Here is a 26,322-nt window from a genome sequence, read left to right as displayed (position 1 = left end):
AATCTACATGACAGCCCATTGAAATTACTGGGATTTCCTCCTGTGCCATAGTGTTCTGAACATTCCTCTAAACTGGAAAATTGTTTGCATAGCAATCTGATGCACATTTATCAAGAAGGGACTCCTGCGGTATTCAATGGCCCTTGCTCCCAGCTAAGTGTGTACAGTGGTACCTCGGGTTACATATGCTTCAGGTTACATACACTTCAGGTTACATACACTTCAGGTTAACCCAAAAATAGTACCACGGGTTAAGAACTTTGCTTCAGGATGAGAACAGAAGTGCTCCAGCGGCGCGGCGGCAGCAGGAGGCCCCATTAGCTAAAGTGGTGCTTCAGGTTAAGAACAGTTTCAGGTTAAGTACGGACCTCCGGAACGAATTAAGTACTTAACCTGAGGTACCACTGTATAGGATTACAGCCTTACAGATTTAACATTACAATTGTCATTCCTTAATCTTATTAAATGTTTGTTTTTTTGAGCAAATCACACACACCACCCTTGGCTCTCACCCACTCCCATGGTTTCTCACTAAACGAATTAAATAATTTTGAGCAATGGATCTGGACAGTCTGAATATTAAGAAAGCCCTTTATTGAGATAATGTGTGCTAGCTGCCTCAAACATTCTAAAATGTTATATAAAACACTATTATTCTTACATTTTTGAAGGGAAGAAAAATGGTTTCCTTTATTGCTGTGGTCTGTGCCAGATCAGCCCTGTGGGGTTTCCATTCTTGTAAGCTGCTGCACAAAGTAACTAGAGTCATGATGGCTTGAATACAGTTCAATCCACTGTTACTCAAAATATAGTTTAGTTATTATCAGGCTGCTCGTCATCACTGATATCATGCAAGTTTGTGCCTATGATTTATATCTCACCCTTGCAGCCCGTTTAAAACTGAACACACTTTTCCTGTTAAAATGCTGCTTTCTTCCAACTTCTTCCAACAAACCAAGCCTCCCTTTCTAGTTTCTTGGAACTCTTCATTCCCAAATGACTGAAATACTTTCTTTTGTTCCACACCGTGACATTCTCAGGACTTTCCAACTGACATTCTCAAGCCCTGTTTCAAGATGTAAAAAGATAAAACAGCAGAAAAGAAAAGCATCCGCTCAGGAACAGAAACAAAGTCTCTAGGAAACTTTCCTTGGTGCGGCTGTAGAAACTCATACTGGGTATGTGCTGGCTTGTTAATCATTAAAAACACTGACAAAGCTATAGAAGCTAATCAGGGACAACACAAGTTTTCAAAGTCTGATGGAGTTTTGCTTTTTGGTTTTGTTTGGCTTCTTTATAAAAAAAAACACCTTACCTTGATGGTGAAGAAGTACCATGCAAGTCGTAACAAAGAGGCCTTTGATCATTTTGGGCAGGGGGTTGATGAGGCGACGGAGTAGCCCTTTGATTTCAGAAGCCGAAGTGCCAACTTGAGCTGTCTCCAGCCTGCCTTTGACTGTGCAAAGCAAAGAATGACTGCTTCGGCTTTATTCTTGCTGCTACATGAGGAAGTGTTTACCAAAGGTGTTGCTCAACTTCCAAGTTGCAACAGTGCCACTGCAGGGCAGAACTTCAAGCTGACTTACCTGGGGTCAGTCGACAGGTGACGGATAGTTTCTTGCAAGGCGTTTTTCTTGCAAGTGAAAACCCCAAAGACCAAATTAAATTGGCAATGTCTGAGGTTTTCTTTGGCCTGGATGTTAATAGAACGGGTATTTTATTGAACTTGCCCCCTCCCCACACACCTTTGTTGTTGTTGATGGGGCTATTAAATGTAAAGGAAGGGGGAGAGGATAGCAGAGGGTTCTAATTCCTACAATGTTCTGAAAACAACAAATTTTCTAATAAAGTATAGAAGAGTTCAGGAAGTATTTTACTAGGTTCTGGTTATATCACCATTTGTTGCTTGGGGGGCAGGGGAATAAACAATGACAACTTCTGAGGCACCTTAAATGCTAACAGAGTTATCATGGTGTGGGTTAAAGACTAGTTGCATCTGGCAAAGCAAGCTCTAGCCCCCAAAATCTTATGCCATAATAAATCTTGTCTTCTTTAATGGACCTCTTTGTAGACTTTGCCACAACAGATTCAGCACAATTTCCCCCCTGGAATTTGCTGTTCATGCATTGTGAGTTCCAGTTTCTGTTGATGTGTGTTTTGAGGGAAAGAGAAGGGCTTGAGCAATAGACATGAGACAAGTCACACTGAATCATTTGACTGCATCAAGGTGATTTCCCCCAAACCCTCTCTTCCCCCCATCTCCAGCAGAAATCTTGGGTGTTCAGGAGCAGGCTCAGAATTAAAGTGGGTGTGAAAGAATGATCAGCATCTGGATCCTAACAAAGGCAAGGTGAAAATCTCCAGAGATTGGGGGGAAAGAGAGGAAAAGATGAAGATCTAGTTTCAGCTACTTTATATCAGGTCTGCAAACTTGAATCTGTTTTGGTGAGAGAGATTCTTTTGTTCTATGATTGTGTGGTAGTATGGACTTTTTAAACACACGCACATGTAAACATTAACAATGGTCTTTTGTTCTAAACATAGGTGGCAGGTTTTGGAAGCAATTCAATGTGTGCTTATTTGAAAGTAAATTTCTCTGAACTGAGTGGGACACTTCTTAGTAAAGTTGCATGGGATTGCACTGTATGTTTATTAAATTGCCTTAGGCTTATAGTTTGGTAATGTGTTCTTTTTCTCCAAATTTGATTAATTAATGAGCTATGCAGTTTACTAATCTTTGCTGACAGCCCTACTTTATATGGCTACTTAAGAACATGGCTCACATACATATGTTTGCCCTTTTATGTTATGGTATAATAAAAAAGTAAGGCTGTCATCACGCTGCAGTTAACATGGCTGCCAGCAGGAGGCCATGGCAACTCCAGCATAATGACAGACCAGCAGGCCAGTGAGCAAGCAAGCAGGGCAGGTAGCAGGAGGCCCAGGCAAACAGAGTGGCACTTCAGAGAGCAGTTTGGCAAACTACTCTCTGAAGCACCTTCCATCCTCCATTGAACATTGGTGTTTAAAGGAGGATGGGAAGCACCTTAGGATGCTAAGGTTCTTTTCTTTAATTCTTTAGAAGATTTATAAACTGCCTGATCAAAACTCTCTCCAAGCAAGAAACACATAAAATAGATAACACACAGTTAAATGCACAAGCCAATTAAACAACCAATGTGTATAAAACATTTCATAATTTATGAAAACAGTGCATATCCCTGTTTATTCTGCTCACATTTTTATTGACATACCCTCCAACATTTCTCAGATGAAAATTGGGACATTTCTCAGTCTCTCACCCCCCCCCCAGCCTCCTGGACCCTCCAATTTTTGTGCTCCTCACAGAGCATTTCCTATCAGAAAAAGGGCGAGTGCCACCATCACTATGCCAACAGGACACAGCACACATATATTCCACTGTCCTAAGAAAACCCCTTAATCCCTTTATTTTATTTTTTTTGTAGATTTACAAAATGAAAAACACACCAATAAATAAATGCTTTTTAGAAAGCAGCAGGATTAGGCATGGATGCACAAAGCATATATATATATAATATCAAGACTCCTTACACTCTGCTGCACTCCCCCTTTCTTCCCACCCAGGGTGGCCCTGCCCTCTGCCTGCCCCTCAGAGTTGGCACATCATGTGGAGTTGGGCCTTCGCAGCGGCAGCCTCTCCTTCTCCTTGCCCACTCTCCAGCAGCTGCTATGAGCTGCCCGAGAGCAGAGGCCAGCCGCAGCCGTGGAGAGGCCATAGAGTGGCAACAGGATGCTCTCTCACAGCCGCTGCCACATCCACCATTGTCGCTTGGGACAAGTACTGGCTCATCCTGCTCTCCAAGTTTGGTGGCAGTGGCAGGGAAAAAAGGGACATTCCAGTATCAAATTGGAAGCCATGATGGTTTTGTAATTCCAGAACTGACCCTGGAAAATCAGGACACTTGGAGGGTATGCAAAGTCTAATCTTGTTGTTCCAGGATGACAGAGCACTTTAATCTACTAGGGTCAAAACGACACCGTACATTCAAAGAAATCTTAAACTACTTTAACAGTCATAGAGAATTATGGGAACTGAAGTGCTAGGCACTGTCACTCTTTGAGGCCAGCACCTTAACAAACTACAGTTCCCAGGATTCTCTTGGAGTAGCCATGACTGTTGAAGTGCTACAAGAGTGCTTTAAAGGTATGGTGTGGAACTGGTGAAAATAAGGGAGATAGATGCAAGATCAAAATACATGTGAAGAGGAAGAGCCACCATGTTGGGATCTTCAACTTCAACACAAAGGAATTTATATGCAGATATGTGGATAAATGCGGTGGTCTGGATGAGGCAGCAGAGCTGGGGGAAGGGCTGCTTAACCCTTTCCTAGGGTAGCAATATCTCCTCCTTTACAGAGGACTTAATTCAAAGAAGTCTAATTTAAAGATAAATAAGCAAAAGATTGATAAGAGAACCAGTCGGAGGGCCTTGAAATTGCCTGGACAGCAGACTGAGCAGGCACACAGGACCCATGAGCACAGTCTTCCCCCATATGGGGAGGTGTATTATATAATTACATTATGGTAATTATTTCCAAATTTGTATCTAAATATTTCTAAATTTGCATCTAGTCTATGCAAAAGTTATGCAAATCTGTGTCATGTTTATGCTATTTTGGCTGATTCATTTCCTCTTTTGTTGCAAGTTCTGCAGTACAAATAAGGGGAACTGCCCATCATATTTTCTAAACAGAATCTGGGCAAATCTTTCCTCTTTTCAACCCCAGGATGGGGTGGCAATTCAATAGGCAAGAGTCATGTAATTTTGTCCTCTTGCTGCAGCCGAAGAGGCTGGATGGAGCTCTTCCTGCCTATCAAGTTTCCTTCAGCACTAAATAAACAGGTGATATTTATTTAGGATATTTACATCCCACTTTATAGAGGATCTTAAAGCAGCTTGCTAAATATTCTCAAAAAGAAACCACACTAAGATCTAGTAGATAGTAGGGAAGAAATCTGATCAATTTGATTTGATCCATCCATCTCTGTTCTTGTTTCTGAAATGGAAGCAACTGTGCATTATTAAATTATTCTTGAATTCCAAACCTTGAGCATACCACAGTTTGCTGAACATTTATTTCAGTTTTTCCTTCCCATCTATGTTAATGATTTTCATGGGGAGGGAAGGGGAGCATAAGCTGAAAAATCTGCAGCATTTTCTAAATTCCACTTTATTCCTCACTAGTCGGATCTCATCTTGTGTCCAGTAGCACACTGCACTGGATCCATCCAAAACCTAGATCCCAAATGGATTTGCCTGATCAGATTGGGGCAGCTCTGGATCACCCTGGGTTAGATCAGGCCCACCTAGAGTTGTCTGGGGCTGTCAAAAGGGGGGATCCTGCCAGAGGGGATGGGAGAAGAAGATGCACAAGCAGCCTACATATGCCCTCCTCTCCCCATCCTCCCAGCCATGTCACCATTCAGGGTTTAAACCCAGATTAAGCATAACTCTAAAATAAATGGGGCCAGATGGAGTTCCACTCGTGAGAAGCCACCACTGGAAAGCTCCAGGACCAGGACTCCACACCACATACTTCATACTGAGTAGGGACCATCAAGAGAACCTCATGTGCTGCTTTCAAATCAGTGGATATTGTCCACTATACTAGACAACACACATGCACACACAAAGTGATGAAGAAGCTGCACAATCAGAGTAAGATGATAGATACCTGTTTCAGGAAATTTGCATCATCTCTCTTCTCACGAAATGATTTCTGTAAACGTGAACACATTTGTGTCAGTCTACCTACGGAGGTGTTTCTTCTTCATATTATCTCCCATACATATGGTCCATGTTTCATTCTGTTCTCTGGTGAATTTCTGTATTTGGCAAAGCTGAAGGATAATGCCTAAACCCAGTTATGTAGGGGGATGTCCCACTGAATTCAGATGGACCAGTTTCTGAGTAGCCATGCGTAAGATCTGAAATTAGTTAATTGAATATTTATAACTATCTTGTTCTGCTGGGGTTGGGAACAGCAAGGGAAAGTGGTGATGAGAACTGTAAATACGATGGCCCATCATAGCTGGTGGCTTTTCCCGTAGACAAATTTATTTATAAGAACTATTTCCAAACGGACAGTTCATTTTAAAAAATCATGGCAGCAGGCAATAAAATCATGAAAACATCATAAAATCATGAAACACAGAATAGATGACCAATACTGAATTAAATTAATTCTTGAAAAGTGCTTGTTGAAACAGGAATATTTTCAGCAGGCGGTTTGTCCGATTTCAATGGGAACAGTGTTCCAAAGAACTGGTGCCACTTTGCTAAAAGCCTTGATATGCATAGAAATCAAACAAATATATGAGAATAATGGGATAGTCAGGAAGGCTTCACCAGTTTATATAGTTATCTGGCTGATGTATAAGGGAGAAGAAGGACCTTCAGGTAACCCGGTCTTGGGCATTTTCTCTCTCTTTATATTGTTGTTTAGTCGTCTAGTCGTGTCCGACTCTTCGTGACCCCATGGACCAGAGCACGGCTTCCACTGCCTCCCGCAGTTTGGTCAGACTCATGTTTGTAGCTTCGAGGACACCGTCCAACCATCTCGTCCTCTGTCGTCCCCTTCTCCTTGTGCCCTCAATCTTTCCCAACATCAGGGTCTTTTCCAAGGAGTCTTCTCTTCTCATGAGGTGGCCAAAGTACTGGAGTCTCAGCTTCAGGATCTGTCCTTGCAGTGAGCACTCAGGGCTGATTTCCTGAAGAATGGATACGTTTGACAATAATACATGGAACTGGCAGTCAATACATAGTTTTTAGCACTACTGTAATATTCTGGTAGAAAGAGCAGGTGTCTTTGTTGCTCAGACTGGTGAGCAAACCTGATACTGATGCTCTTAAATTCTGATTGCCCACTACAGATTATTGTGGCAAAGAGAATTGCTTAGCTGATAAGGTTTATATTCTGAGGTTCTGTCTTTGGCCCAGAACCAAGTGGTGGTGGAGAGGCTAAGCTGCTGCAACTAATAGCAACTGTGTTGAAAAAAACAAGACCCAGATATTTTTCATACCACTTGGCTTTATTTGGCAATCAGGAACATGTCATATCCGCTTTAAAGCTAAAGTCATTTTTGTAGACATGAGTAATAATTCTTTGTACAGTAAAAAAGAATTTGTCAATGTTAGATCAGTGTTGGGCCTCCAGTGAAAACTATGCCAAAATATATCTCAAGTGCATCACCGGTAACACTAAAGGCTTAATTTTTACACACACACTCTGCATAATTTCTTTTCTCTAACCACCCATGCTGGGCTGTTCACCATTGTGCTTCTCAGCTAATGAACAATACCAGAAAATGCACTGTGGAAGGGGGGGAATTAGATCCATGACTCACATCTGGTTTTAAACACAGAGAAAATTCAGCATTGCATGATTAAATAGAATCTGTGCATTGATAAAACTAGGGTTTGAAACCCAGAATTATATACTATGGTTGAGTTCTTATAAGGAGTGCCCAAAGCTATTCATTTTATTTTGAAACATTATCAGAAAAACACTCCCTTTCCACTTTGATGATGTTTCAAAAATGTCTTCAAAAATGTTCATCGATTCATTTTGATTGCCTGATTTTGCTCTCAGTTGGCTTTGATTTTCATTAGTGATTTCAAAACATGAATAAATCTGGTTCATTGAGTAATGTAGTGTTATTATCCCTGATCAGCTGGAATCAGTCATATGACTGATCAGTTGAGCAGGACTTTCACTTCCATATAGCTATATTCAGGCCTGGTCCACTCATGAGGTGGGATGAAGCAGCCTTCTCAGGCAGCAGAAGCCCCCATGAGTGCTCCTCCACCACCAGCATCAGTGCCAATTTCTAGCAAAATCTCACAAGATCTCATAGTGTGAGAGATGTCATGCCACTTCTTTGCCAGTGATGGAGGCAACAGGGCAGATGGTGTGGGAGCAGGCCAGTGTGGCAGTGGCGGGGTGGGGTGGTACTTAATGTTTCGCCTTAAGCAGTAAAACAGGGCGCTGTGGCCCTAACTATATTTGTCATTCCCAGTGACATCATCATATAAATGCACTTGACTGAATATGTAGCATCATGATATTCTTTCAGTACATGATCAATAATTGCCTGGGATTGTCCATTTCACTAATTCCTTGAAGAAGGAGGAAGAAGCGGTCGCTAGGAAGGGTGTGTGTTGATATCGCACAGAAGCAAAAGCAGTTTGGGAGGAAAGGACAGCTAACTAGATTGGGAAAAGGTGAATATTCTGACAATCAAAGTGCCTGAGGGGAAATGTTTCCAATTGTAGACAGCATGGTGGGGTGTCACCGCTCACCTGACCTTTGGTTGGTTACATCACTGCTGCTTCCCGGAAGGTAGAGGGAGAAGAGTGAGGCAGCAGTGAGGCTGGTGCAGTGCAAATGCACCAGCAGAGCCAATGAAGCATTCCTTCTGGTCTGATTGCACCATGCCAACCTTATCTTCCTCCCTGTAAGCACTCCATTGTCTCTTGAGACAGACAGATGCCAACAAAAATGTAGTTCTAGGTATGAGCTTTCGTGTGCATGTGTGCATGCACACGAAAGCTCATACCTAGAACTAACTCAGTTGGTCTTTAAGGTGCTACTGGAAGGAATTTTTTTATTTTGTTTTGACCATGGCAGACCAACACGGCTACCTATCTGTAACAAAAATGTATTTTTTGTAACTGAAACGACAACTATGTGTCACTTCATTTACAGATATAACACTCTAAAAGATGACATACGTCCATGCTGTGAGTGACAGGATTTATTCCTGCAGTAGATAAAAAAGAATGAACTTTCATCATCCCAGTCTTGTAACATGACTCTCCTGGGATAGGAACAATCTTTGTAGGTGAGTACATTGAGACTTTCTATCCAGATGACGCAGAAAGTTTATTGTCATACAGACTAAGTATCTTCAAATGGTTTCTCTCATGCATCCACACACAGAGAGAGAAAGAGAGAGGGAAGGAATTCCAACTTTATTCATTTTTATATAGCATAAATGTACAATAAGTGTAGAACATACAGGGTGTAGCATTCAGGAGCACAAGTTATCTGTATTTTCTTTGTAATTCAGCAGGTATAATCCACATTGCTGAAATTCTGGATGTATAGTTTAAGAGGTGTTGGATCACCTAGAATCTCAGATCTGTGTGGGTTGACTGTTGTTACTAAGTAAAGGCATTATGAATGTGCTCACAGTTCCTCTTGCCTTCTGGCTTCATATTTCCAGAACTTGGGATCTGGAACCAATAATGCTTTCTTTGATAACAATGCCATGCCATGCAAACGTGAATAAAGCAACATGTGAGTATGGACTGCTGTGGAACTTCCTTTTGGGTAAACATGCAGAGGATTAGTGGTGTGCATGGCCCTCATGATTCACCTTGTATCCATGCATTTAAAAAGTTGGGATCTGTTTCTAAGTTCCTCTGTGCACTCGACACTTCAATCTTCATTATTTTCATATACATTTCCCACACCTGGTATTCTCAGAAGCATACCACTTCAAATACTGGAGGACATCATACACAGACATCATATACACAGACATCATATCCAACAGCAGTGAAGACCATTTACTAGATATTTCTGCTCTTGGACTAGATGACTGCCTGCTAGTGCCTTTCACATGTGGGGGTGCTAAAAAAAACACCCCACCACATCAATCCACTAACTTAAGACTCTCTCTCCTGCTCCACCCAAACAAGTCCCTTCCACCTATTCTACCCATGCAAGCTTTTCGCATCTGCCATCCTCTCGAGCTCCATCTGCTACGTCTTTTGTAAGTTTGCTTTGAAATAGTATTACCTGCTGCATCCCATAACCCGTAAACAAAGATGACCTACAGGTAACAAACCCAGTCACCAGACCATCCACAAACCTTTAATCACAGGTCAGGCTTTCGTGGATATCCGTGGAGTTAAAATTTGGTATGACCCCTTGTTCCTTCCCATTCTATTCATAGGTCAACTTCTTGGGCAAATATTTGATATTACTATAATATGAACTGTCTTGCATAAAGATGCATAGATTATTCCAGGGTCATTTTAAAAAAGAAATCAATGTATTTGAATCATTGCCAACATTATTGCTGCAATGTCCATGCTGGCCTCATAATTATTTCTTGTAATTTAAAACAGCAACAAACTGTACTTTCACAAGCTAAAGTGGGGAACTTGAAAGTGTTTGGTGCGCTGATAAAAAAAGGAGCAGATCTGGAAACCACAGAAGAACATGTTGCAACAAAGAGCTTTGATGCAAAGGAATGTTGTTTTGATATCACTCTCTTACATAAAACAAGACATTACTAGAACTGAAATGGAGAATCTTTGGAAGGTTGTAAACAATATTTGTTTTTGCAATCTATCAAGATAATCTCAGGATTTGCATTTTGCTCCCCATTAAAAATTTCATTGGTTTTACATCTAGCTGAATTTCCCTGTTTATGTAATTTGACCTAAATACATAAAAAGAAAATCAATCAAACGTGCATAGATAATATAATTCACTTATCCCTTTTGGTGCTGTATCTCCATGTTGAGTCACATGGCTCTGTCATTTTGTTTGGTGAATATATATCTAAGGAAACTTTGCAGTCACAGCTGTGAGGTTGAGATAAGATGCCAAATAATTCCTGATTTGCCACCAACATGTCACCAAGAGCAAAAATCAAATGTAGAGGTTTCTTAGGCAAAATGTCTGACAAATTTCAAGGAAAATCCAAAGGAATTTTAAGGAGACTCGAGAAATTTCCCATTGGGTCCCCTATACACTTAGGATGCCACCAGATGGAATTAACTACAGTACTTCAGGCACTGGTGACTCAAACATTGTATTACAGCAATGCGGGGATATCCTTGCACTGGATTAGTGAGCTATGCTTTGTGCAGAAGGCTGCAGCATGGTTGAGGGCAGGAGTGAGACCCTGCCACCATATAACACCTCTGCCTAGAGAGCTGCACTGGTTGTCTGTTTGCTACCAGGACAAGTGTTCAAGGTGCTACTCACAGCTTAGGACCAGTTTACTTGCAGATTCACCTTAACCCATGTATGCTCACACGGATGGCAGAACTGGCACTGTTGCAGGTGCCATGTAATACTTATTCTACATTTGCAAGAAAACAACCTTTTAGTGTGGTACCATCTACACTTTGAACCCTTTGCCTGTTGACATCAGGCAGACACCTTTGCTGTACTATTTTTGGTGCCTTCTTTTAAAAAACATTGTTTTGGCAAGATTATCTAGACATGTGCTTTATTTCTTTTTAGCTGCTGCTGAATATTTTTAAAACAGTTTTTATTAATAATGTTAATATTTTATTTTCATAGGTGTTTTTATTTTTTAAAGAAATCAAGTGATATAAAAAATTAAAAAATAAAATAAAATTGTCAGGAGTGTGTTCTAGCCAAGCTTACTTGCAGCACACATTTAAGCCATCAACAGCTGTTTATTCTCCTGTCCAGAATCCTGACACACACACACCCCCCCCATGATTATCATCAAGTAAGGAGGACAGCAGGAATGAGACCATTGGCACCACCCCCTCAGTCATGTTCTCATCACTGACTCTATCCCGTTCAATGTGTTGAAGCCTGGATGAGCTTGCTTCATTTGTGTAGGTTCCCCATGAGATCTAGAACCTTGACCTTCTATGGGTCTGAACTGCATGGGGAGCTTTAAGTGCATGAGTAGTGAAAGCTCTCCACTGCTGACATTCCCTGCCCAACATGTGAGAGGTGATGAGACAGGTAACAAGGATGGACAAAGGGAGTAGGGCCAAACTGCTCATTTCAATCCCCTCCCTTTCATTGCCTGAGTAAGAACACCTGAAGAGGGCTTGAGAATTGGAGGCATCTATGTGAACTCTTCAGGATCAGAAACATTTTCTACTGTATGTTCAGTACACATTTTTTGTAAAGAAGGAGTTCCAGATAAATGCAACAATTGTTTACTAGTAGCTGTTAATAATTATATTTAGGGGGGGATCTAGAGCTGGGCCAAAATGACAAGCCCACGTTCACTGCTCAGCTCACTTGGTTCTATTCACCTTTCCAATTTGGCCCCCTGAGGGTGGGGGAAAGATCAGGCCCATGCACCAGATCCAGCCCCTCCCTCCTATATTAGTCCCATGTCCATTTCCTATCCTGCAGTCATCATTTTGTCTCATGACTAATATCCATTGATAGACCTATTGTATATGAATTTGCCTGTTTTTTTAATCTGATAAGCAATTGCCACATCATCTAGTACTAAATTTCAGACATTTGTCATGAAATTTTTAAAGAAATGCTTCTCTTTGTATGTCCTGACTCAGAGACAGGGAAGAATGATACATACTGACACCTTTCATAATATCTGTCATTTTCCTCATTTGATTTCTTGTAAAAATTATGTGAGTCTACATGACATGTTCCCATTCCTCCCTCTCCTTTCATTCGTGTCCATTTTGGACACCACAGTACTTCATTAATAAAACTTTCTGCCATTCTTGCTTGAATGAAGACAGTGATGGCAACAATGTTTACTGTCTTCCTTGTTGGTTCCGTTGTCCTCCTTACTGGAACTAGCAGTACAGCTGATACAAGACATAGCGTAAGGATTAGGTAATTTTGCAAACCACTCACGTCATTAGTTCCCATCTGCTTGTTACATCATGTGTCCATTGCACTGCTGGAACAAAACATCTTGTGTCCACATAGCTGCACTGTGTGCTAAAACCTATTCTAAAGGCCTTGAGTCTGAAAAGGAAGGTCTAAGCCACAGATGGAGAACCCTCCAGCTGTTGGACTCCAACTCTTATCAGCCCCAGTCAGCATGGACATCTTTCTGGGATGGTTAAACTGAAACTGACACAGGGACAAATAGAAGAAGACACTCCTTCATCACATCACAGCCCAACAAGACAATGACAAAAATCCACCAACAGCATACAAATCAATATGGCTAACCTAATCCAAAACACCCACCCACCCCACTCACGCATGAAAACAAAGACCACCACAGCCAACCACAAATGAACAACCACACCCCAGGCCAACCCCAACCTCTCTCACCATCAAAGGAACACAAGTGAATAGCAAAGAACCTGTACAAGCAACGCTGACACCAAACCCTACATATATGATATAAAATAGAAACATCGCCACCCCACCTCTCCCCCCTCCACCTCTCTCCCGCTTTTCCTCCTAATGTCTCAACAAACAAAACTGATCTGTAAAAAAATGTTACTTGAAAAGAGAGAGAGAGAGAGGCATTGCACATACTTTTGTAAACCAAGAAAATCTTTAATAAAAATCTTTCTGGGATGGTGGGAGTTGTGCCCAGCTACATACAGGTCACAGGCCTGGCTAAATCTTGCCTCTTGAGGTCCTGCTTGGCACTCCTTGCAGAAAGGTGCAGAAATCTCAGTTCTTAAAGAGATAAGCAATGGGAAACTAATATCATGAACCTCTGGCGCAAAACAAACCTGTAGCTATGGCTGCACATAATGATTTTTGAAGCCTGCAACAGAATAAGCAGGGGTGGGGATCTTACCCCATTTGACCCAGAGCCAAATGCAGCAGCCCCTCCCCCACCCTCTCTATCTAGCCCTCAGGCCATGTCTTTTACCACTGCAACTTTGCATCCTCTTTGATCATTTTTGCCTGGGTGGGATGTGTCCTTGTGAGGAAGGCTTTTGCTCACCTGGATGGAGGATGAACCATCCTGCATAAGGGCAAAATTGTACACTTGTAGCCATACCTACTTTTGTTCCTGATCTTCCCAGCACTGGTATGTGGACCTCAGTCTGAGAAGGTTTCCCACTCCTAGAGTAGAGGTTGGCCCCAAATACCTACTCCTCCAAGACAGCTTCACTTGCCCACACATCATCCCCTACTGACTCGTATTATTTGGCTTTTTTTTTTTTTTTTTTGACTGCATATTCACAATTTTACTTTACAAAGACCAACCCAAATTGTGGTGGTGGTGATTTGAATTTATGTCCTGCCCTTTCTCCCAAAGGTGCTCACTCAGCAAACAACAAGTGATAAAGCAATAAAAGCATATTTGAAATATCCTAAACAGAATTCCAATATGGATGTAGACTGGGATAGATCTCAGCTTAAAAGGCTTGTTGAAGAAGGAAGTTCTTCAGAAGGTCTGAAAAGACAACAGAGGTGTGCTTATCTAATATTAAACGAGAGGGAATTCCAAAGGGTAGATGTAATGACACGGAAGGACTGGTTCTCATACTGTTCACAATGGAACTTCTGATAAGGTGCCATGTGCAAGTGGTCCTCACCTGCAGAATAATCATCTGGGCGATCTTTCAGATATCCCGGTTCCAAGCTGTGTATAGCTTTATACACCCAAAACAGCACCTTGAACAGCACCCAGTAGCTAATTGGCAATCAGTCCAAGAATTTGAACTGCATGATAGTCTGAGAGAACTTCCCCCCCCCCGACTATATGGCACTGTATACCTCACTCCAGAAACACAACCTGTAACAAAGAAAAAATACAAAAAGCAGCATGATCTTAGCAGGTGTGTATAGTTCAGTAGACTCTTAAGCTGTAACATCACATACTCTGTTCAGTTGTTTATCTGCATTTTGTTATATTTTGAAAACTGAAATAAATAATAAATTACACACACAAATAATCTCAGCTATGGATAGAGCAAAAATCATGGTTAGAGAAGCTTTCACCATCCTGGTATCCTACAAATGTTTTTGCAATTTCTAAGCAAGTTGCAAAACTTCTAAACATTTCCATTTTCTTTAGACAATCAATTGTTGCTTCTTCTTTTTTTTACAGTGGTACCTCTGGATGCAAACGGGATCCGTTCCAGAGCCCCGTTCGCATCCTGAGTAGAATGCAACCCTTCCTGCTTTTTCACATTCACCTTGGAAGCCTGATTTCCTTCTCTTAACTTAATGTACACACACACACACACACACACACACGTTCCCCCTTAATGTCCTGCTCCCTAATTATTCTCACAGGTAAAGCTGCTTCTAATCCAATCCCCACAAAGAGAGAAACAAATATTTTTAACCAGCTGGCCTGTCAAAATGTCCTCTTTGATAGATCACATTATTTCCCAACCCACTAGTTTATACACTGAACATTTTGATCTGGTTATCTCACTTCTGCACAGCTGATATAAAAAGTGTAGAAATATACAGTTACTGACTCACACTTGCATGCACAAAAGAGTTAACCTGAGCCCAGAGCTCAGGTTGCAAGTGGGTGTGGCTTTGCAGGCTCTCAGCAGCACCTGCTTCTCACTTCTTCTCTTCATGCTTCCTGGAACAAGCAAGAAGGAGTCATGTGGCTGATGCCTCCCAGCTGCAAGAAAAATCAAGTGAACTTAATTTCTCCAAAAGAAAGATTTTGCAGCCTACATCTTCATTAACCCAAATATTGCACAAAATCAAGTACTTTTATTTTAAGTCGTCTGAAATCTTTTTACATCTTTGTTTTACTGCCAGTGGAAGGAGACTTGTGTACTGTTACAAACCACTAGGTAATAAAAGAAGGATACTCTGTGAATAAAATAGTCACTTAGCTGCCAACCTAAGTGTCTGTGATTCTACCTGCTGAAATGGCCTCTTCTACAGAACACTTAAAGATTCAGGAGCCTTGCACTTTTGCATCTGGCTTCTGATGATTCTGGATCTGGAAACAATTTCAGTTGGGAAGAACCAAGGATAATACAAAATGCTCAAATGTTGCTGGATCACTCTCTCTTCCTGCAGTTTTCCTAAGGAGGTGAGCACCGGGGGAAAGTCTAGGGGGTGCCACATTTTTTTTCTGGAAGGCAGAGTCCTCAGGACCCCACTCCCCAACCCCAACTGTGCAACCAAGGTGAACTTTACTCCAAGTCAAAGAGACCTTAACAATTCCGTGTGGGCACAGAAACTGCATGCTGTTGGCCACAGTCACAGCTGAATCCCAAAGAGCAAGAGCAAGGAACAAAGCACCTTATGTAACACACCCTTGGATATATCTGAAGGCTTCAAGAAGATTCCGCTGTATAAATGAATGACTTCTTGCAGCTCTTGAGGAAGTATTTCTGCCTCATCAAATCACAGCATTCCAGATCCGGCTGTGGCCATTTAGATCTCTCTTATTGTACATGAAGCATGATGTGCCGGTGCTTGTAGCCATTCATTGTTTGGAACCTAAGCATCTGAAGGAATGCCTGTTCTCAGAATAACCTGCTGCCAAACTGAGATGCATTTTGGAGACCCTTCTATGCACAATGCTGGAGAAATCTGTTCTTTGCAAATTCCAGTATGAACTCTCCTGATCTGTAGCTCACATGCTAATGTGTGGGTTGGAAATTCTGCAGTGCTGTTCTGAGCTCAAAAAAGGGATTAACTTAAAATGCATGGGTTTGGGGTTTTTTCTCCATAAAATACCTTTAGAAATGTGTGTTTTGTGATCATATATGTTCAAAAACATTCATGTTTGAATGGAATCTCTCTCTCTCCAGAGATTAATGCAGAACTGGGATAGGATTGATTTATAAATGAGTACATTTAAAAGATATGCTGAATACAAATAGTTCCACCCATCCCTTGTGCCCCTGCTATCTGAGGGGGCTTTATCATAAGCCCCCCAGAGTAAAATAAACACTAGGAGGCTTAGTTTGGTCAGAATTGAGTATACACTTCCAATACATTACGTCTGGTAAATGAACCACTATAGCTGCAAGAGAGCTGTGAAAATTTGTGTCCTGGGCTTTTTAGACTTGTCTACCCATGTACTATCTGAAACTGAAGGGGTGCCTTGGTTGCCAGATGTGAAATATATTGACATTATTTTCAGATCTCCTACCGCATTACAGTGGTACCTCGGGTTAAGTACTTAATTCGTTCCGGAGGTCTGTTCTTAACCTGAAACTGTTCTTAATCTGAAGCACCACTTTAGCTAATGGGGCCTCCCGCTGCTGCTGCGCCGCCGGAGCATAATTTCTGTTCTCATCCTGAAGCAAAGTTCTTAACCTGAGGTACTATTTCTGGGTTAGCGGAGTCTGTAACCTGAAGCGTATGTAACCCGAGGTACCACTGTAACTGAATTATTGCAGAATGGAAACAGTGCTGATAGTGACAAATACAGGTCAGAATGGAAATAGCTGCCTTCTATCATCAAAAATCACAACAAACCTTTGCAGTAAGATAGACTGATGGTGTTTCATGGCCAAGTGGGAATTTGAGATCTAGTATACCAGGTTGTAGTGTAACACTCTAACCACTATACCACATTGGCTCATTCTAACCACTACACTGTATACAGAAGCCAACAGGATTGACAGTTAAATCTTACTGCTACTCTGGTGGTGGGATCATGTCCTCTTTTACACTTGAGGGCAACAAACTAATTTGGAGGAATAGTTGTGGGGTTCAGGAGAAACGAGATGGGGGGCTTCCACCACTGCTCCTTAGCCTCTGCCACCTAAGGCGGTTGCTCCACTCTGTCTCTCAGTTTAAAGAAGGAGTAGAAGCTGCTGTCCCCTGTCAAAGTCAGCCCCCATAAGCCTATTTATTTTAGGATTCTCGTGGATGTCCCTCACTCTGTGGCCGGTGAATAGACCCACTGGAATGGGATAGCATCTGTAGCTCAGCACTAGCTAAAATCTCACCACAGCTATGAACTCATGAAGTGGCCTTAGCCAAGCCGCCGTTCTCTCTGACTCAGCTCCCACAACTGCAGTATTGCTCTAACAGTACAAGCCTATCTTACTGAAACCAGGAAGAGAGATAAAATTCATAAAATGCTTAGCATATTACATAACACAGAAAAGCACATCCGCAAAGTACTCCCTCCATTATTTGGGAAGGGCAGAGCTTCTGTTTATGCTTCCATTCCCAGCATTTCTAGGTAAGGCAAGGGCATTTCCTGAAACCTTGGATGCTGCCAGTCAGAGTAAACAATACTGAACTAGATGGATCAATGGTCTGACTCCTGTGTGCCATTATAAATTAGAACTAGAGAAAGTACTTCATTTACCGGTTACTCCATACTCCACCTGCCCTTCAATGGAATTTGGGTAATATGTGCCCGTGATTAATGAAGCAAGGAGCACAAGTATACAAAATAGCTTTTCTACCTTTATAAACAAGAACAATAAATGGAAAACAAAATTAAAATCATTTACTTGATACTGTATTCTCTTCTACAGAAGCTTCATGAGAAGGATGCTATTGCTAGAGCTGTCCAGTGAAATACAATCTTCTGGACAAATGTGTTGAGTATGAAGGTGTCGAAAAGATACCTCATTCGTTTGTTGTTTAACAGTTTTCAAGGTTTTACTTTTCATGGAATTAATCCATTCTAAGCACCATTATCCTAAGCACCATTATCAGGGAGTAAATAAGTGAGACTTGCTTCTGAGTAGACACGTGTACAATTTCATCTTAAGCCTCTGATTCCTTTGCTTCTGCCACCACCACTGCTCTCTCACCCATTCATGCAGATAATCAAAATATATCTCACAGCTCCCAGCCATTTTAGTGGCACTTGCTTAGAAAAAGTGTACTGATGGTTCATTTAAAACAGAGGTGGGACACCTTTTTCAGAGGGAGGGCTGTGGTGGGTGTGGCAGAAGTTGGTGGTGTAATGGATGTGGCTCTTCCTTTTGTACCGTAAGCTGTGTTCCAGTTATGCAAAAGTCAGAGGTTTCCACACACAATCTCCCCCACCTCCATCACTACAACCAGGCCAGCAAAAGGCAAAGGCATTATCATCCTACAAGGGCACATTCCAACCCCAAGCACTCAAGAAGGGGCAGACAAGGCCAGGGAGGGTGTGGGCTGGGGAGTTGAGGGGCCCTGGGAGAGTTACAAGGACTGAATAGAGAGACCCGGAGGCCACATTCTTGCTTTGAAATGTTTTTGGGTGGAACACAACACCTCACCTCATTAATATAATTCCTGTATAATTCCGGTGTACTTGAAAAAAACACACTTGTAACATTTTCCTCCATCAAAGAGGAGATGCTGGTTTTTCTACAGGAGGAATCCCCGGTAAGGGGCTCACCCAACCAAGAAAGGCATTTGCAGACCCAGGGACTGGATCCAACTATACGCCGAATCAACATGTATGACGCTATAGATATTTCATCCACACTTCTGTCCATAGAACAGACTTTGACCACAGTCACAGAGGACGAGCAAGCAAGATCAGAAAGTACACAGATGTCTGGGGGATTGTCTGAACTCGATCAGGAGACGCACACTGGGAAGCTGGTCACCCTGAGTGCTGAGCTGCAATTGCCTCCAGCCAAGGAACAACCAGAAACTTTTTCGCTAGGTAACATAATACCTAACAAAGTACAAAGCAACCTATTCTCCCACCTGTGTCCCAGGACTGATTCAAAGCCCATCTGCAAGAACCACATCAGCCAACCTTCATCTTGCCTTGCAAATGCTGACTTGGCTATGCCGGCACTAGAGGATACCTCAACAGAAGAAGAACCCCTGGGAACAATTTCTGGGATGCACATTCCTGTCGATGCTCTCAGTCCTAGCGATCTCACCTCCCAAACTGGCTACTCGATTTTGAACAAGGAGTTGACAGCAGACAGTTCAAGAAGCGTTGACACCAGGGACCATGGTCTAGCAACTGGCACCCCTGAGGCACTAGAGGAAATGCTACATGTTCCGCCCGGGGCCCCTAGTGATAGCCAATCTAATGACACCCACTTAGACTGACTATGTGCCAGGGCGGGGATCCCGGTGCAGCATTCTTCCCTGAAGCTGCTGTCATGGAACATGGCAGGATGGTCCTCAAAGTTATGCTGTCCAGATTTTGTTAAGTTAATAAGAGAGCACAACATAGTTTGTTTACAAGAAACTTGGTCGACAAGGCACATTGACTTTGCCGGCTATAACGCCTTTGCGGTTCCTCCACAAGAAAGGCAGGACCTCGGGTGGCTTCCCATATAAAATGTGAACATATTCTCTCAGCCAATGCAAATTGCAAACTTTTAGCAACAAAGATAGAGATGGAGAGCCAGGTCATGTTACTGGTCAATATGTATATTCCTCCCACCTCTGTTGTCACAGCCAAGAACCATCAATGGGATCTCCTTGCACATCTGCTTGAGAATCTGAACACCATTTGCCCCAATTTACCTATTGTCCTGACAGGGGATTTTAATGCCCGTCTAGGCCAAGGGCAAGAAGTATATGCAAAAGCTTGGGAGATCTTGGACTCTACTGGTCTTCCTGACTTCTGCTTATGGGAACGGAAATCACGGGACTTAGAAATCAACCTTGCGGGCTTACAGCTTACCAAGGCTTTGGTGTGGCTTAATGGGCTGCCAGACTGGGAAGGCTCTGGCAATTTTACTTTCCTCTCCCCACAAGGAAATAGTGTGGTAGACTATATTCTGGTCCCCACTAAATTGCTGCCCCTCGTGGCAGAGTTCCACATAGGTGATCCTATGCTTAGTGACCATCTCCCCCTTCAATGTAAATTTGTCTTTCCAGCGAGAGTGCCAGAACATATAATCAATCCACTCCCTCAGGTACCACATCCTCAGTACATAAGGATTCGAACTAACGAGCATACATGGAAACCAGAGACAGGTTATACACTTCTTATTACAGGGGAGAGACCAGAAGCTCACCAAGATAGTAGCTAAGTTCCTCTAGTTGATTTTCTGCCGCCGAAGTACGCTACAGGACCCTGCCCTTGCTGGAGTCCCACAGAGGTGAAATAGATTGCTCGCCTCTTCTTCTCTTTGGCAAATGACTGTACTGTTGAAATGGCGACGAGATCACATTGGCCTATTTATTCTGAATGTTTGTAAGTGATGCCAATAAAGGTTTGATGATGATGATTTTCCTCCATCAAGTGATGGAGGATATCAATGGTAGAAAAAGGATGAAAAGCTTTGAGCAAACACCCACCTTCCATCTGGTGGAGAACAGTATGGAACCTAAAGGACCCCATCCAGCTAAAGTTAGCCTTGTTTAAATTCTCCTAAAATCAAAATGGGGCTGTAGTTAGTTCTGGCTCCTGTTGATTGCCATGACATTTTGTTGCAGGTAACTTTAGTCCAGTTGGGACCAAAGTAATGGCCCCCGACTGGCTGACTCCAAAGTGTTTTGATACAACATTAATGCTGCATAAGCCTTGGGCCAACTTTAGACAGCTGAGGAGGATACCAGAAACAAGTGAAAACATGAGTGAAATGTGGTTTCAAACATTCCTCATATCACACACATAAATCTACTTGGCATGACTCTCCTTTTGTCTGTTTCTTTGAGTTCAGAATCAGATCTTGGCAGGAGGCCAAGCAAAACAATTATGAAACAATTATCAAGCTTTCGCTGAAGTGAATTATTATTATGGATTCCCTTCTTAAGGATGCAACCTTTCTCCTTGAAAGGCTATTATATTACAATACTGAGATCAGCACCTTCTTTTAATACCTGATACATCTTCTGTGTGCACACCCATACCTCAAACACAAAAATGTTTTTGTCTAAAGAAAGCCAGCACTGGAGGGCCAGCTCAAGACATTTTGCTGCCTGAGGCAAACAACAAGGTAGTGTCTCCAGTGCCGGATTACCAAAGAGGCAGAGTCGGCACCAGCCTTTTAGGGGCCCACAACAACAGATCAAAGTAATATTTTTTTGATCTTGAAAGAAAATTACAAAAACATATTAGCATATAATTTGCAAGACACCCCCCCCCTCAAATTTGGACTGCCTAGGGGTATCCCCAGGGATTAATCTGGCACACTGTCTTCTACCATTGCATGTACAAAAGTCAGCCAACTGGCAATGGCATGTAATAAGGCTACATCCACTCCATACATTGAAAGCTGTATCATACCAGTCATGGTTTCCCTCAAATGATCTTTGTTGTTTGTTAAGAGTGCTGAGAGATGCAAGGTGACTCCTATTCCCCTCATAGAACTACAATTTTCATAGTGGTTTAACCTTTAACCTCTCTTTCCAGTGAATTCTGGGAATAGTAGGTCTGTGTGGGGTCTCTTAATATCGGCCTGAGCCAGAAATAATTGCGTGATCTTTTTTAAAATCCAGGTCTTCACCACTCACCTGAAGCACACAGTGATGAGGCCTGGCAATGCACAAGGTAGGTGCCTCATTAGAAATGTCCTCTCCCTGGTTGACTCCAGTCTTGCCTCTTGCCGTTGAGGAATTTGAGGCAGGGCCTCAAATCATTATCAGGAGTGCAGAGAGACGGAGGACCACAAACAAAAAGGAAGTCCAGATCCTAAGCCAGAGGTTCCCAAATTGTGGTTTGTATGCCATCAGTGGACCACAAGCTTCATTCAGGTAGTCTGTGGTGATGGCACATCTATTGGATTAAATATTGATTGTTCATGGTATTTGTATTCCTTCTTATATTTCATTATGTTACAATTTGAATTCTATATGAATTCTATGAAATTCAAATTATTATATGATAGAATACAATACAATTCAATTCTATAATTATAATATAATATAATATAATATAATATAATATAATATAATAGCAATTGAAATGCAATTAAAAACCATACAGGATCTAGCACAGTGCATTGCAAGACTCTGCAATTTTCAAATGGTTGCTGGGGTAGTGAGCATGTAAGTCATTAAGGGTTTTAAAGGTTAAGACTAGCAACAAACACTCCACAATAACATCAGACCCATCAAAATTGTAGAGAGTACTCTGCAAATGAGGGATGAGGGTGGTGCTGTGGGTTAAACCACAGAGCCTAGGACTTGCCAATCAGAAGGTCGGTGGTTCAAATCCCCGCAATGACGGGGTGAGCTCCCGTTGCTCGGTCCCAACTCCTGCCAACCTAGCAGTTCAAAAGCACGTCAAAGTGCAAGTAGATAAATAGGTACCACTCTAGCAGGAAGGTAAACGATGTTTCTGTGCGCTGCTCTGGTTCGCCAGAAGCGGCTTAGTCATGCTGGCCACATGATCCGGAAGCTGTACGCCGGCTCCCTCGGCCAGTAAAGCAAGATGAGCGCTGCAACCCCAGAGTCGTCATGGGGATTTGAACTGCCGACCTTCTGATCGGCAAGCCCTAGGCTCTGTGGTTTAACCCACAGCGCCACCCGTGTCCCTGAGAGTTGTTAGGCGACCCCTGTTTCCCTTATGAAGTTAAAATTCCCAAAGTCCCTTGGTCAATTATAATAATAAATATAGTTGTAGCAAACATGGAATATATTTTATGTCACTCATTCTTAAAAAATAAATAAATTCTATAATTATTAAGATTATTTTATTATCTTGTCATTCTTCCTGGTATTGTGAGTGTTTTTAAGTATAGATAGGGTGAACCTTTGTATCTTGCCAGTGTGGTGTGGTGGTTAAGAGCAGTAGATTCGTAATCTGGGGAACTGGGTTCGCGTCTCCGCTCCTCCACATGCAGCTGCTGGCTGACCCTGGGCCAGTCACACTTCTTTGAAGTCTCTCAGCCCCACTCACCTCACAGAGTGTTTGTTGTGGGGGAGGAAGGGAAAGGAGAATGTTAGCCGCTTTGAGACTCCTTCGAGTAGTGATAAAGCAGGATATCAAATCCAAACTCCTCCTCCTCCTCCTCCTCCTCTTCCTCCTCTTCTTCTTCTTCTTTTTAGGGCCACTTGCTTTTAAGGAACTGGTGCTGTCATGTCTATATTGTAACGATATGTATGAAATCTTTTATATGTATATATATAAATTTATCAATAATGATAATAACAGAGAAAACTTAAACTTAAATAAATGACCAGCAGCTCATATTTGGTCCATCTTTTCTGAACCTGTTTACTCTCCACGATTCACAGGAGCCCCAGAGCTGTACAAAGAATGATATATGGGACACATGTCAGCAAGCTTGATTAATCTTCATTGTCCTTAATCAAACCCCTCAAAGTACCTCAAAAACATCTCCCTGAAGTTACCCCCCTGCTCTTGGCTGCATCACACAGATCACTCTCCCTGGAACATTCATTCCTGAACAGTGTGTTGGCATCCCATACTGACCTGTCGCCATTTCAAGTGGCCTCTGTGACCAGGTCTCGATTGCATTGCGAGGGATGAGCAGCCCACACCCAGGGCAGCAAACCAGAACACAATATTCAGTGAAGAAGACATCCCTGACAGCTAGATGTCTGCTTTGCCTTATTAATGGCCTTGTTCAAACACTGCAAAACAGCTCAGCATGGCACTACCCTCCTTTCACCTTGTAAAAGGTGAACACCTGACTTTCTGTACCCCTGTCTTACGGTTTGTCTTATGCCCACTAAGACCAGGGCCTTTAGTTTGGTGTAGGTATCAGGGTGGGGGGGGGATTCAATTCAGTTTGCATTTAAAGCCAAAACTATCAAATATTTTTGAAACAATATGGCTACCAAAACACACAGCCACCCTTCCAAATTCCCATTTCTCTGAACTCTGAAATGCAGTTATCCAGCCAGTGTTTACAAAAAATATATAGGCTGGGAGAAAGTCCACATAAAAATGAATGCATTATTGAAATGAATGCATTATTGAAAATAACACAGAAAAATGCATTGTATTAGGAGACATTTCTTGAAAAATGTGCACATTAGTCACATTAGGAGAAATTTGCTGGTATATCTTCATGAGGATTTTTTAAAAAACAACAACAACGAACAAACCATAAATTGCTGCAGAAATGTGGAGAACTGAATTTATGATAGGGGGAAATGAAGAAGTGAGCCTGGCAGTTTGGACCCAGCTCTCCTTTAATCTAGTCCATCAGACAGTGTGAGCTTCTTCATTGGAGGTTTTAAAAAGTGGTTGGATGGCCATCTGTCAGGGATTCTAGATTGCCTTTGGGGTCCCTTCCCTATCATTCTATGATACTATCATTCAGGTCCAAGAGACTAATGTGGTCCTCCATGCCTTTCAATCTGGCCTTTGGGATTCTCCTCAGGCTACACACCCTCCCCAGCCACAACCCTTCCCAGCCTTGCTTTGCCTGCCTGGAACATGTCCTTGTACACAAACAGTGCTACTTGCTTGCCTGGATGGATGGAAGATAGAGAAGGATGTGTATGTGTGTGTGGAAATCAATCTATTGTACTGTACAAAGGAAAAATTCACATTCATTGATCTGTCCACTTTTGCCTCTAGCCCCAGCCACCCCTGGCATATGCCCCCCATAAGGTTTCTGAGAAGGAAAGGTTGCTCCTAGCTGTGGGCTTGATGTGAGGACTAGTGATTAACTTCTTAAAGCCCATGCTGAAACTGGGGCCAGTTGCATCCTGTTCCTTAATCTTTAATATTTGGCATTCTTGTTCATTCTTGTTCATGCTTTGAAGGAAATGTCCTCTGCACAAAGCCACAGGCACTCCCAATCTATATTTCTTCACGTGTCCCAGGACTGACCCCTGCTTCAGAGTAATCCCTAATTGGGAGACCCTGTCACCCCCTTTAGGACGGAAGGACATTCTCTGAGCTTAGTGGGTAGTTTAGTTACACACCCAGCTTTGAGCAAGAGTTGAATTGATTTGCCAAGAATAAGCCTTAGGAACACATAAGCTTCTTTCCTGCAACTAAGAGGAAATAATACAGCAATACAAGTGTTCCTGCATTGCAACTGAGTTGGCATGAACAGCATGTAATGTGATGGAGTCCAGGCTGGGTGGAACTCTCTGTCCAGAGTGCTTTGTTTGCTTCTCTTCCTACTGGCTTTCCATCTGCAGATGAACTTTTTTATTTCAAGGAGTATTTAAATGATGTTTAAATGTTGCTGTCTTTTGCCTTATTCCTTGCCCTGCCCACCTGCCTGCCTGCCTGCCTTCCCTAAGATGTGGTGATGACCACCTACTTGGATAGCTTTAAAAGAGGACTGGACAGGGCTCTTCTTCCGTTTTCATTTCATACATGATATTTCATTACCAGGGCCAACACAAGACATTTGGGCAGCTTAGGTGAACCACAAAATAGTGCCTCTCCACCAAGGAATAAGGGCTGAGTGGAGATCTATATCAGGAACAAGGGTGAGAGGAGACCAGCAGTCCCTATTCACCAAGAGGTGTCTGTACTGGTGGCAGTGGAAGGGGCTGCCAAGGGGATGACAGATCCGGCCTCCAAGAAGCATGCCGCAGATGACACTGCTACCACAGCAGCAGCAGAAGTAGCAGCAGCAGGCGATGCATTACTTAGACACCAGATCTGCTGCCTCTGTGGGTCCTGCCACCTGAGGCACTCACCTCACCTTGCCTCATGGGTGGGCCAGCACTGGATATTACACAGTTCTCCGGCCAAAGAACATGTTAAAAATGTGAAGGGAAATAATGTACAAAATGC

General features: G+C 42.4%; 1 protein-coding gene and 1 long non-coding RNA gene across 6 annotated transcripts in view; one reads left to right on the top strand and one right to left on the bottom strand.

Annotated features, from left to right (window-relative positions):
* ADAM28 (ADAM metallopeptidase domain 28) overlaps positions 1–1,475 on the bottom strand; it is a 71,606-nt gene extending 70,131 nt beyond the window's left edge. Inside the window, exon 1 of the mRNA XM_081843282.1 lies at positions 1,316–1,475. Within this exon, the coding sequence (XP_081699408.1) occupies positions 1,316–1,367 (52 nt within the window). The 5' untranslated portion in view covers positions 1,368–1,475. The remainder of the gene's footprint in view (positions 1–1,315) is intronic.
* LOC309331298 lies at positions 995–26,322 on the top strand. 5 transcript variants are annotated; one of them, XR_014151790.1, is made up of 6 exons: positions 995–1,178; positions 2,266–2,421; positions 8,119–8,266; positions 8,751–8,886; positions 22,089–22,140; positions 25,915–26,322. It is a non-coding gene; the product is annotated as an uncharacterized lncRNA (long non-coding RNA). The 5 variants fall into 5 exon arrangements; XR_014151791.1 differs by lacking the exons at positions 22,089–22,140; positions 25,915–26,322 and adding an exon at positions 14,839–14,862 and having other exon boundaries at positions 996–1,178; positions 2,266–2,445; XR_014151792.1 differs by lacking the exons at positions 995–1,178; positions 2,266–2,421; positions 22,089–22,140; positions 25,915–26,322 and adding exons at positions 6,788–6,866; positions 14,839–14,862.

This window comes from Podarcis erhardii (assembly GCF_964252035.2).
Source record: "Podarcis erhardii genome assembly, chromosome: 16".
In the NCBI taxonomy this organism is placed as follows: Eukaryota; Metazoa; Chordata; class Lepidosauria; order Squamata; family Lacertidae; genus Podarcis; species Podarcis erhardii.
The sequence above is the reverse complement of the archived record's forward strand: the minus strand, read 5'-3'. Positions and strand labels throughout refer to the sequence as shown.